The sequence below is a fragment of the Podarcis tiliguerta genome (assembly GCF_965153285.1).
Source record: "Podarcis tiliguerta genome assembly, chromosome: 17".
Taxonomy (NCBI): Eukaryota; Metazoa; Chordata; class Lepidosauria; order Squamata; family Lacertidae; genus Podarcis; species Podarcis tiliguerta.
In genome coordinates, this window is record NC_139550.1 from 40010185 (window position 1) to 40023099 (window position 12915).

At 46.5% G+C, this 12915-nt stretch overlaps 1 protein-coding gene across 3 annotated transcripts in view; it reads right to left on the bottom strand.

Annotated features, from left to right (window-relative positions):
• Nucleotides 1-3221: 3221 nt before the first annotated feature.
• LOC310668126 (caM kinase-like vesicle-associated protein) overlaps nt 3222-12915 on the bottom strand; it is a 44881-nt gene continuing 35187 nt past the window's right edge. For all 3 annotated transcript variants that reach the window (XM_083421100.1, XM_083421101.1, XM_083421099.1), the window contains 8 exons: nt 12802-12876; nt 11498-11636; nt 11184-11304; nt 10720-10795; nt 10091-10227; nt 9083-9161; nt 5270-5357; nt 3222-4418 (listed from right to left, as the gene is read on the bottom strand). In XM_083421100.1, the coding sequence (XP_083277226.1) occupies nt 4215-4418; nt 5270-5357; nt 9083-9161; nt 10091-10227; nt 10720-10795; nt 11184-11304; nt 11498-11636; nt 12802-12876 (919 nt within the window). In that variant the 3' untranslated portion in view covers nt 3222-4214. The remainder of the gene's footprint in view (nt 4419-5269; nt 5358-9082; nt 9162-10090; nt 10228-10719; nt 10796-11183; nt 11305-11497; nt 11637-12801; nt 12877-12915) is intronic.

Here is a 12915-nt window from a genome sequence, read left to right on the forward strand (position 1 = left end):
GCGGTGGGGTCGGGGCCTTGGCCTCCTCTCGGGTTCCTTGAGGGAAAAGGGCGCTCGGGCGGGCACGGAGGGGAAGCTCAGAGGGGGAATCCCCCCCGCACGCCCCACTCGGGTGGTTCGGCCGGCGGGGCGGGGCTGCGGTGCCTCCTGGGAAATGTAGTTGCCGGTCGCCCGGAGGGGCGAGGGAGCACGTGGCTCCTGATGTCGCGCAGAAGCACGTGGCCGGAGGGGGAGGGGCGGGAGGACCTCGCGCAGAGGACGCAATCCAGGATGGAGATAGACGCAGTGCTTTTTTTTCTAAATAAATGTTTAGGGGTTTTCTCATTTTCCTACCTATATCGAAATACTGCCCCTCAGTGATGGGGTGCAGCGCTGGATCGTGATGGAAACCAGAGCTCACGGAAACGCCGCTTACCTTCCTGCCGCAGTGGTACCTATTTATCTACTTGCACTGGTGTGCTTTTGAATTGCCAGGTTGACAGGAGCAGGGAGCTCCCCGGTTCAAACCACAGTGCCACCCGCTCCCTCACCACTTCCACAACATCTACCAGAGCTTGGATTGGGGCCTGGATGGATCTTTGCCCCTCTTGGCTAATGAAATCCATCAGGGAGCAGATCTATGTGGGCCCAGGGGGTGGTCAGTGCCTCTTTATGAGAGGGGTGGTTCCTGCCAAGTTGAAGGTGGCAGTGAAAGGAGCGCTTCTTGAGACACCATCCCTAGATCCTTAGAACTTAAGTAATCACCAGCCAGTTGCCAATATCCCTTTCTTAGGCAGTGTTCTTGGGTGGGTGGTCACTGACCAGATCCAGGAGCTGTAGATCCATTTCAATCAGGGTTTAGGCCTGGTTACCTCTGTCAGGAGAAAACTAATCCTCCTTGATTTCTTGGTGGCTTTTCATTTCATCAACTACTGTATTCCCCTGGAGAGGCTATCTGAGTTATCTGAGGCTATCTGAGTTGGGATGCTTGGGGACTGATTTTCAGCAGTATGGGACCTTCAATATGAGGTCCTTCAAAGCTCAATTCTATCCCTCATGTTGCTTAATATCTACATGAGGCTGCTGAGTGTAGTCCTCCGGAGTTTTGGAGTGTGTTGTCAGCAGTTTGACACACAGAATGCTCTTCCTTTCCCCTGCAACCATAGCCAACCACAATGTATCTGGGATTTGGAAAACCAGCCCTCATGGTAGATAGAAGAGGCAGCTTCAGTTGGTCCCAACCATTTTCTTTAGGGAAATTTGTGTTTCAGATAAGAGACTGAACATAGGAAGAAAAGGAAGTGGCAGGGAGACAGCTTAATTTGAGTCAAGAGTCTCTGGCTGTCCATTTTCAATGACTGAGGTTTACTGTATAACATAAGGAGAAAGTGCCCAAGAGTGAGAAGAGAAGAAAGAGCAAAAGAAGAGGCCTCCGGCATCCCATTCTCACAGGAGCTGAGCAGGTGCCTGGGGGGAGCCCCAAGCAGGACCCGAGTGTCTCAGCCGCCTCCCCATAGGTGATTCCCAGCAGCTGATTTTTAGAGGCAATACGGCCTCCAAAACAGAGACAGAACATTGTTGACATGACTAGTAGCCGTTGTCCTCCATGAATTTGTCTAATCCTCTTTTAAAGCCATCCAGATTGGTGACTCTCGATGGCTTTAAAAGAGGATTGGTTGGCTCTAGTATTATGAGAAAAACTTCTCACTATCTGCTTTCTCCACACCAAGCATCTTCACACATATTCTCCACCTCTGTTGTGGCCCAACCCTTGCTTCTTCTTTTTCTGAACCCTGTCTGCGTGGGAGAGTTGCTCTTGAGAATTTCATCTGGACCTTTTCCAGCTCTACAATATCCTTTTTGAGGTCAGGTGACCAGAACTCTACACGTTATACCAAGTGTGCACAAGTGTGCAAGCAGCACAGATATGTATAACTGCATTATGATATTGGCAGTTTTATTTTCTGTTCCTTTCTTAATGACTCCTAACATGGAATTTGGCTTTTCAAGCTGCCACATGCTGCTCAGCAGCATCACCAGCCCATCCACTACAACTCCATTCCTTGTCAGTCACCACCAGTTGAGACCCCATTACCATATATTTGAAGTGGGGGAATTGCACACTTGCTTCCAGGACAGCATGTGCCTAGGCTGGCCTGAGCTCAAAAACATCACATTTTTAATTTTTTAAGAATCTATGAACAGAAAGGCCAATGTCATTCTAGATTATTCCTTTGGTTTGATCTAGGGAGGTACTTAAGACTCTCTGCCTGAAGCCTTGGGAAAGCCATTCCCAGTCACTAGAAATACTGAGCTAAGACGGACACGGAACAATGGATCCAAACTACAAAAAAGAAGATTCCACCTAAACATTAGGAAGAACTTCCTGACAGTAAGAGCTGTTCGACAGTGGAATTTGCTGCCAAGGAGTGTGGTGGAGTCTCCTTCTTTGGAGGTCTTTAAGCAGAGGCTTGACAACCATATGTCAGGAGTGCTCTGATGGTGGTTCCTGCTTGGCAGGGGGTTGGACTCGATGGCCCTTGTGGTCTCTTCCAACTCTATGATTCTATGATTCTATGAAGACGGACGAACAGGCCGTTTTAGTACAGTGGTGCCTCGCAAGACGAGAAGAATCCGTTCCGTGAGTCTCTTCGTCTAGCGGTTTTTTCGTCTTGCAAAGCAAGCCCATTAGCGGATTAGCGCTATTAGCGGTTTAGCGGCTATTAGCAGCTATTAAAGGCTTAAGGGATTAGCGGATTAGCTGCTAAAAGGCTATTAGCAGCTTAGTGCCTTAGAAAAAGGGGGTGGGGAGCGGGGAAAAAACCCCAGGAATCGCAAGACATTTTCATCTTGCGAAGCAAGCCCATAGCAAATTCGTTTTGCGAAGCACCTCCAAAACGGAAAACCCTTTCGTCTAGCGGGTTTTCCGTCTTGCGAGGCATTCGTCTTGCGGGGCACCACTGTATAAGGAAGCCTCCCTCTGTGCTTGCTTTTCTCACATTTGGCTTGCTTCAGCCCCAGAAGACTCCTCTGCTGTTTAAAGAGATAAGATGGCAGCATTATCGCAGGACTACAGATTACATAATCAAGCCAACAGAAAGCAGGGAACTGTATTTACTATATACAGATGGGGGGGGGGGGGTCAGAATTCAAAATAGGCCCTTCTCCCCCACCTTGTTTAAGGATTCCAGTACCAATTACCTCAATAATAACACTCACCATCAACAAAAAGAGATCATCAATAACCAGAGACTCTGTTTATTTTTTATTTCCCAGAGCTGCCCCAGGAGAGGGGAAAGACAGCACCAGGGGAGGGGCAGCTGGGAGGTTTCTGTATTAAAATAGCATCTTCATAAAACATGCAGCTGGCTTAGACATGCACCTCTCTTGCCCCTCCTTGCACAGTCCGGTTGAGGTTGGGGATCCAAACCAGGAGGGCAGTCATCTGTAACAAGTTTCCCACCTGGCTGCTGTTGCTGCCCCTGCTCAAAGTGAAATGCAGGACTGGGCAAATAGAACAGGGAAAGGCTGGGAAATGGATCTTTTCTCCATGGAATGGATTCTTCTCCAACACTTGCTTCACTAGCCTGAAACTGCTTCCCATTTCATTATTGGCTGATGTTTGCAAATGCTTGGCATATCCCAAGGCCCCCACAAATAGGAGGACAAGGTTTCCCCTTCTTGGCTCATACTTCCAGCTTCTTTGTGGAGGAAGGGAACTCCTCTGAAGCCATTGTGACATCGCAAAGGCAAGGATGCAGATGTGTGGGATGTGGATCCATGAGGCCTGGGAGAGACAGTCACTCTGCAAGGCATTCCGCATTTGCGTTGGGGTGGTGGATGCAATATGGCAAGGGGCACAGCTGGCACCCACTACTGGGGAAGGCCTAGGAAGAAGTCTCCCCCCCTTCTGCTCAGACAGGTGCATTTTCCAGGGAGCTGGGGTGGGGTAGCTGACCACCACCCTGTCCTACCATATTTCTTATGCTCAGTCCTCCCTTCCCATACTCATCTCTGTGGGGTCGGGTCCATCTCTCCTTTTGGTTGCCTGTCTGTCCAAACCAAATAGCTCTTGCTTCTGACCAATGGCAGGGGTGGGGGGAGGGAATAACACTGCTAAGGGTCTCCCTAGTTCCTTGCCCCATAACTACCCTAACTACTGTCCCACAGACCCCACCCACCCCTTCCAAGAGCAGGGAAGGCATCAGAATATGGGATCGGGGAAGCAGGGGCCATTATTCCTCTGTCTCCGTGACTTCCTCTATCTTGCTCTGCTGCTCCTGCGATGTGCATGGAGTCTCCAAACGTTCAGCCAGCCTGGGTGCCTCAATGGTGACCTCATGAGCAACGCTCATGGAGGAACGCGGAGTCACGGGCAGACGGCCACTGACATCGGGAGCCCGGAGACGTTGCATGAATGTAGTAACACGAATGGCTTTCTGCAAAAAGAAGGGCAATGTCAAATAATGGCCCCCAGCCCCCCAATTTTTCCTGAGTCTCCTGGTGACAAGGGATACGACAGGCAGAGACATTCATAGCCTAGGCTGCCAAAACTGGTAAGCAGGACAGAGCAAAGCGCCATCTCTGACCTGCTTGCAATGGTTCCAGGGAAGCTGTCTACAGATTTCCTGGAACCATTGGCTTTGAAAGACACATCACGTCACATCGAATTGGGTTGCTGATGCATAGGGAAAGACTGAAGAGCCTCAGACTCAGCTAGCTCATCCTCCTCCTTTCACCCTGAGCTTGAGGCTAGAGCCACAATGGAAAGGTTGGTCCCATAGGCCTGGCCAGCACTTCATGTCAACTTAGTCTGTGCCCCAGAACACTTCCTGGTTCCCTAGACTCCCCTGCAATGTATCTGCTTCCTACGACATCATAATTCTTACTACTGCCTAGATCAGAGGTCTTCAGCCTGTGGGTCATGAGGCAGCACCAAGTGGGTCACAGCAAAACTGTTGCTGCCCAGTTGGATTCCAGCTAAGACTGACTGGACCACATGCAATGTGGTCAGGACACATTCTTCACATGGGACACTAGTCTTGTTGATTTCCACAAGTGCTGTAATATTTCAGGAGAAAGGTATGAGCTGTTTTTTAATAAGATACATATTTTTGACCGATCCCATGCCCTTCTTCCTTCAACTCTGCCTCTGGTGAGGGAGCTGCATTTGGAGCCAGGGGACTCTGATCAAAATTGCCGGATTTCAATAGCCTCTCAGTGGCTGACCGCTGCTCTCTACTCCCCTTCCTTCCCCACAGCGCCACCATGTGACATGTGACTCACTTACCCTCCATTTGGCCTTGGCAAAGTTCTTTTCAATCTGGGCGCAGACCCCTTCCTTGAGGTTCTTTTCAGAGGCAATGTTTCCAGATATCCTGAGAGGTAAAGAAGGTAGAATTGCAGGTGAGAGAGTGTAGGCTTTCAATAATACAAGGACAATTCAGTGTTTTTACCACCTGGTTTTCCTAGTGTTCTTAGACAAGAACCAGAAATAAGGAAAAGGCTCTGGGGCACCTGCAAGTTGGCACGGTTGTGGGAGGCATATTTAGTTAGTATCCTGCCTCTCTACCAAATGGAATACTGTAGTAAAAAAACAGTCAGTGAACACCAATGACTACATACAGCTTATGGGCCAAAGGCCTATCTAAATGAAAATGTATTTGCTAGTAGTACCTAGGAGCAGCCATTGAGGAGGCCCTCTCCCTCCCAAGGTCTTGCCAAATTCAAATGTTAGCAGGTCAGAAAAAAAAACCTCTCCCAAGGATCTGTGCACCTGAACATACCTTATGGAGCCCCAGAGAGAGGCTGGATGTGGGATGAAATATTCCCTCTAGATGGACTGATTGAAAGTCCTAGGCAGGAAACCAGATTCATACCCATTGCACAAGTCTGTCACCTCCAGAAAGTGGTCTGTACTTGGGTATGTTCTTTGAGATATAACTGCAGTTATATCAGAATATAACTGCAGTTATATCAGAATATAACTGCAGTGACAAGGAGCATAAGTACACCCTGATAGGTCTCGAAATAGTGGACACTTGTCCAAGCTGTACAATGGGCATGTCAGGCTGAGCTTGAATGATACAACACAGTGGGTTGCTCTCTTAGAAGAAACAATATATTACAAAAAAAATGAGGACATCCTGTCTGACCCATTAAGAAATATCATGAACAACATCTTAAAAGACGGAATCATGCTGGACTCTTGGAAAGACAGCCTTATTGCATGAATTCCAAAACAGGGAACGGACCATCTACTTATTAACAACTATAGGCCTATCGCACTTCTAAATAACGATTATAAATTACATGCAAATATTCTAGCTGAAAGATCCAAAAAAGTCTTCCAGATGATTATACACAATGACCAAGCTGGCTTTTTGCCCAGGAGACACATTCATAGCAACACTAGAAACATCATAAACTTATTAGAGTATTTAGATTTAAGAATAGAAAAGAAGGCAGTCTTAATGGCTGTAGATGCTGAAAAAGCTTTTGACAGGGTCTCCTGGAAATTTATGAAAGGTCTATTATATCATATGGATTTTGGTATACAGTATATAAAAGGGATTGAAGCAATATATTCAAAACAAAAAGCTAAAATAATAAATGGAAATATATCACAGGAGTGTGAAATCAGTAAAGGGGTCAGACAAGGCTGCCCACTATCCCCCTTAATCTTCATATTAACATTGGAAGTTTTATGTAAACGAATTAGGGAGGAAAAAGAAATAAAAGGGATTATGCGGGGAAATAGAAGTTACAGAATGAGGGCATTTGCTGACAATTTAATTATAACTATGGAGCAACCAAAACAGAGTTTTAACAAAGGCGTTGGAAATAATACATGGCTACGGTAAAGTTGCGGGGTTTAAACTGAATCTAAATAAGACAAAACTATTAGTTAAAAATCTGTCGCCAGATGAAAAAGCAGAATTAGAAAAAATAATACAAATTAAAATCTACCCCAAAATCAAGTATTTAGGATTATGGATAACACCAAAGAATATTAATTTATATGGAGATAATTATACCAATTGTTGGAAAGATGTCAAAAGACAGTTGGAAACATGGACTAGGTTAAATTTATCATTCTTGGGCCGTATTTCGGTAATTAAAATGATAGTTTTACCAAAGCTACTCTTTCTATTCCAAATGATTCCAATTATACGAAAGACCAGCAGTATCGACAAGTGGCAAAAAGAAATTTCTAAATTTTTGTGGAAGGGTAAAAGACCAAGAGTTAAGCATAAGATATTAATAGATACTATAGAAAGAGGTGGCTACGGGTTAACGGACTTGAAGCTATATTACGAAGCCTCATGTCTTTTCTGGTTGAAAGATTGGTGTACATTAAAAAATTGGGATATTTTAGATCTAGAAGGCCATGATAACTGCTTTGGGTGGCATGGCTATCTTAATTACAGGAAGATAAAGGCGCATAGGAGTTTCTCAAACCATACAATACGAAATGCTATATATATGGTATGGGAAAAATACAAAAGATATTTGGAACAGAAAACCCCAAGATGGAACTCTCCACTAGAAGCAATCACTGTTAAAAAAAATTAATAACATCAAAGAGAACTGGATAACGTATAACACAATATTCAGGGAGGAAGAGGGTCAACTATTATTGATAAGTTATGAGAAAATAAAAGATCACTTTTCTAGTTGGCTAGAATACTTCCAGGTGAATGAAGTGTTCAGACAGGACAAGCAGATAAGTTTTCAAAAGGAGCCTTCAAGATTTGAAAGAGAACTACTGAATAGTAAAACCAAAATAAATAAATAACAAACAAAATATTGTTGTATGTAATTTTTATTTCTCGGTTGTATTTTGTGGTGGTATGGTTGTGATTTTTGTGATATAAATCATTCAATAAAAATTATTAAAAATAAATAAATAGAAGAAGCATTCCCAAACATGGGAATGCCTCACGTGCGGAATAATCCCAGGCATGCCTACTCAGAAGTAAGTCCTGTTCATTTCAGTGGGGCTTACTCCAAGGTATGTGTGTCTTGGACTGCAGTACTAAGACAGTGTTGTTTGACTATGGCATTATTATTATTATTATTATTATTATTATTATTATTTGTTATTAGTAACATTTGTTAGTCCCACTTTGGTCTTCTCTTCCTAGAACAGGAACACACAGAGAGTGGCTAGTTCACCACCGTGTGCAAACCAACACTTGCAGTTTGTTTCTCTCTCAAAAACACCACCAGGAGTGGAAGAAGAAGAAGAAGAGAAGAGTTTGGATTTGATATCCCGCTTTATCGCTACCCGAAGGAGTCTCAAAGCGGCTAACATTCTCCTTTCCCTTCCTCCCCCACAACAAACACTCTTGTGAGGGGAGTGGGGCTGAGAGACTTCAGAGAAGTGTGACTGGCCCAAGGTCACCCAGCAGCTGCATGTGGAGGAGCAGGGAAGCGAATCCAGTTCACCAGATTATGAGTCTACCGTTCTTAACCACTACACCACACTGCTCTCTCTGATTTTTCTTGGCTTCCTGCTTGCCAGGGCAAGCCCAAGTCATTTGGCTGCCTCAATTGGACAAAGTAGGACCCTTCTCCTATTCCATGTTCAGAGGTCAGCTAGTCTTACTTCAATGCTAGTATTGGGATAATATGCCCTGCCATACCTGCAGGAAGAAGGGTAGTTATGAGGGTGCAGGGTAGGCCTCCTGGCACACTCAGTTCACAAAAGAAGGGTATGTCCAGGGGGCTCAGGGGGGAGAGCTGCAGGGCTGTTCCCATTGCTCCTCAGAATCTGCTGCCTGAAGCCATTGCCTCAATCTTCCTAATCGTAGAACTGGCCCTGTGGTTCATAGTTTGTTCAGCAGAAACAGCTTATGGATGCTGGTTCACACATAGTACTAAGCCAGTCACTCCAGTTTGTTAATGAAAGGCAGGAGGAAAACACGGATGGGGAAGAAATGGGGCAGATTATAGGCATGTTTTCCACACACGTCCTGCTAGTATTGATAGAATTTAGTTTCATTCATAGTCATCTAATAAATGCTGCAATATGTAATAAGCAACCAATTTCCCCCCATGCACATGTATGTTGAGGGCCTCATGAATGGTGAATTCTCACCAGATATGTCCCAGTGCCTCCTGGGCAGTGATTCGTTGGTCCTGGTCAACTTCCATAAGCTGTGACACCAACTTTTTGGCTGCATGGGAGAAAGGAAAAGGGTGGTTGGTGGGAAACATTAAAGAAAGTGAACAATCGTCGTCTCTGTCCCCCGTCCCCCCATGACCCAGAGCAAGGTTGGAATACATGTTCCGTGGTAGAATGGACTTTACCATTTCAAGTAACAAGAGGAGCATACATTTTGAATTCCTTATGTAGTTTTGGGGGGTGGAAAGAAGACCGCCACATTGAGAAGTGTGTGAGATACCCAGCCTCATATAACCAACATGCTAAACTCTAATTAATGCATGAAGGGGTTAAAACCATAGAGTAAGCTGTCCTGCCAGGCTTATATTAGTCCTGCACATTTTGTGATTGAAAATCCGCTGAGGCTCTCTTGCCAAAGAGTACAGTCGTACCTCGGCTCCCAAACGCCTTGGGAGTCGAACGTTTCGGCTTCTGAACAATCGAAAACTGGGAGGGTTCCAGTTTTTGAATGTTCTTTCGGAAGCCAAAAATCCGATGGAGCTTCCGCAACTTCCAATTGACTGCAGGAGCTTGCTGCAGATAATCAGAAGCCGCACTTTGGAAGTTGAACATTTCAGAAGTCGAACGGATTCTGTTCAACTTCCGAGGTATGACTGTACTTGCCCCAAACCCGGATCTTGGCATCCAGGGAATTATCCTTTTATTATAGCATATCTGTTTTCCTTTTAACCAAATCAACCCACACAGAAGATTGTGCTAAAGGATGCTCTCCCCATGTGTGCTTTCTTCATTCATTCATTTGAACAAACAGGCAGAGTTTTATATTAACAACCAATGTCCTTCCCACTTGAAGCCTGAAATCGCCCACTTTCCGTCTTGGGATTCTACTGTCTCATTCATTTGCATGTCTAGACTAGGCTAGAGGAGTCTGGTCAGAATCGAGTCAGGTCCCAGAGTCCTGGCCAGGCCTCCCTCTCTTACCGGCAAGAGAGATGTCATCCCAATAGGGGGAGTCAAAGTCGTAGTCCCCAGCCAGAATTTTGCGGAATATTCGGCGGTTGTGGCTGTTGCTGTTCTCATCATCTGTATCATCGTAGAACGGGGGGTTCCCAGACAGCCTGTTTTTTGGGGGGGCAGGTAATAGGGGTGAATCAAATCATTACAAGGTAACAGAAGACTTGGACCCAAGCAATTCTGAATCAAACACATCATTGAAATAATCATATATTCCACCTCTCAGGGAATAGCCTCGCAAGGCAGCATATAACTAAAGGAGATCCAGTGGGGGTAGAGTTGAGTGGTTAAAAAAATAAATAAGAATATGGAAGCATCTAGTCTCAGGAATCAGCAGTAAAAAATGTGGCCAAAGAAAGGCAGACGGGAAGAAATGAGTCTTCAAGGAACATCTGAAGACCTGCCCTGAAGGCCCTGTGCTTCGTGTCTGCCAATCTCAGAGGCCGTACCTGTGGGTCAGATGTCTGGCGAACCATGTCTGTCAAGCTTGTTGTGAGACTGCCACTTTGGCCTTTCCTAGGTTCCTTTCTGCCCACCTTTTACACACACACACACACACACACACACACACACACACACACACTGGTGGAACTCACAGAATAAACATGATAACTCCAACAGCCCAGCAGTCAACAGGACGTCCATAGCGCTGCCGAGCAACCACTTCAGGAGCTGTGGGGAGAAACACATATGGGTCAGAGGGGGGAAGCATTTAAGAGCTGGTTAAGACAAAACTAGTGGTGTTAGGAGGCAGGTGTCCAGGTGCTGCTTTTCACCTTCCCAGCCCCCCCCCCCCCCGGCCAAGGTGGTGTGCTGTTAGCAGCCGTATGGAAGGCAGAAATGCAAAAGGCAATGTCTTCTTTGTCACTGTGTCTCTGTGCCAGAAGGATGGCTCTATCTGTTGAATTTTTGCCTGTGAGGAAAGAAGTGTTGGGCAGCCTACAAAGCTCCTAGTTTCTGTCAGTGTGCCATGAAGGCCAGTTAGAGCTGTACAGGGGAGGAGAAATCATGCCTCTTAGTTTTTAATCCAGCTCTGGGAAAGGGAAAGACATATCCATACCCAAATATTCAGGGGTCCCGCATGGTTCTGTGATGGCCCCGTTCTCGAAGCGTGAGAGGTAAAAATCCCGCAGTACCACCTTGGAGCGATTGTTCTGGTTGTAGTACATGAGATTCTCCAGCTGGAGGCAGCAGAGACACAGGTGAACAAAGTTAGCCATCATCTCTCCCCAGCCCTAAAACGGTACAGTGCAGTACAAATGTATTCCGGGTCCCTCTGGGCCCTTTCTTCTTGTTGGAAGAGTGAAAGGCCCATCAGAGGGAGGGAGGTCACTCTGAGCATGTCAGGCCTGGGATCCAGGAATCTTTCCTTACCTTGAGATTGCGATGAACAATGTGCAGGTTATGTAAATAGGCCAATGCCTCCAGCACCTGCCGGACAACATTGCTGGCATCCTTTTCCGTGTAGTAGCCCTGGTCCAGGATCCAGTCAAAAACATCCCCACCAGTGGCCCTGCAGGCGACACACAGAATTCAGCATGAGTTGTGGAATCAACGGAAAGAGGGCAGCACACCCCATTCCCCGCTGGGCACTGCTGGATTCGGAGTAGCCAGACAACAGAATGGATTGCAGAAAAGTGACAGCCCAAGTGATTCCTACGTTGCTCTTCCAAAGACTAGGACCCCGGGACATCAGAGTTCAAATCCCCACTCAGCCACAAGGCTCACTTAGGGGACCTTAAGCGAAGCAGGCAGCCTGACCTACTTCACAGGGTTGTTGTGAGGATAAAATGGACAAGGGGTGGACCATGTTTGCTACCTTGAGTTCCTTGGAGTCAAGGTGGGATATAAAAGTAGCAGAGATGTGCAAACATTCAGAGGCAAAAGTGGGCAGAGAAGCTAATGCAAATGTTACTTTTGCAAAGTGAGATTGCTTTAAATATGCCCCTGTCTAGCCTCCACTTGGCAGGTGAGAGGCATTATCAGAGTTCAAAGACACAGCCCAGCCAAGCAATTCTCAACACCCAGTCAAGTGCACACAAACACCTAGCATGGTTTAATCAGCTTTACACAAATTGAAATGGCACTGGCATTATTTCTGTGATAGTAAGTTGTTTTTAACTGCTTTTAACATTGTACTTTAAGGGACGCGGGTGGCGCTGTGGGTAAAACCTCAGTGCCTAGGACTTGCCGATCACATGGTTGGTGGTTCGAATCCCCACGGCGGGGTGAGCTCCCGTCTTGCGGTCCCAGCTCCTGCCCACCTAGCAGTTCGAAAGCACCCCTAAGTGCAAGTAGATAAATAGGTACCACTTTAGAGCGGGAAGGTAAACAGCGTTTCCGTGTGCTGCGCTGGTGCTGGCTCGCCAGAGCAGCTTTGTCACGCTGGCCACGTGACCCGGAAGTGTCTCCGGACAGTGCTGGCCCCCGGCCTCTTAAGTGAGATGGGCGCACAACCCTAGAGTCGGACACGACTGGCCCGTACAGGCAGGGGTACCTTTACCTTTTAACATTGTACTTTAATTGTTCTAACCTGCCCCAAGCCCTTCAGGTGGGATGAGGGTGATGATGACGTTCAGGGCAGGTGGAAGGGCTCCTTGCCCTCTCAACCAGCTGCTTCTTGGGCACATTTGTGCCTGACATGTCATAGTACGCCTACACCTCCCAGTGAAACTTACAGTTCCTGGATGATGTAGAATTCCTTCCTCGTCTCAAAGGTGTCAATCAGTTGCAAGATGTTGGGGTGACTCACCCTGGAAGAAAAATGCAGAGACGCATGAGCTCCTGTCCTG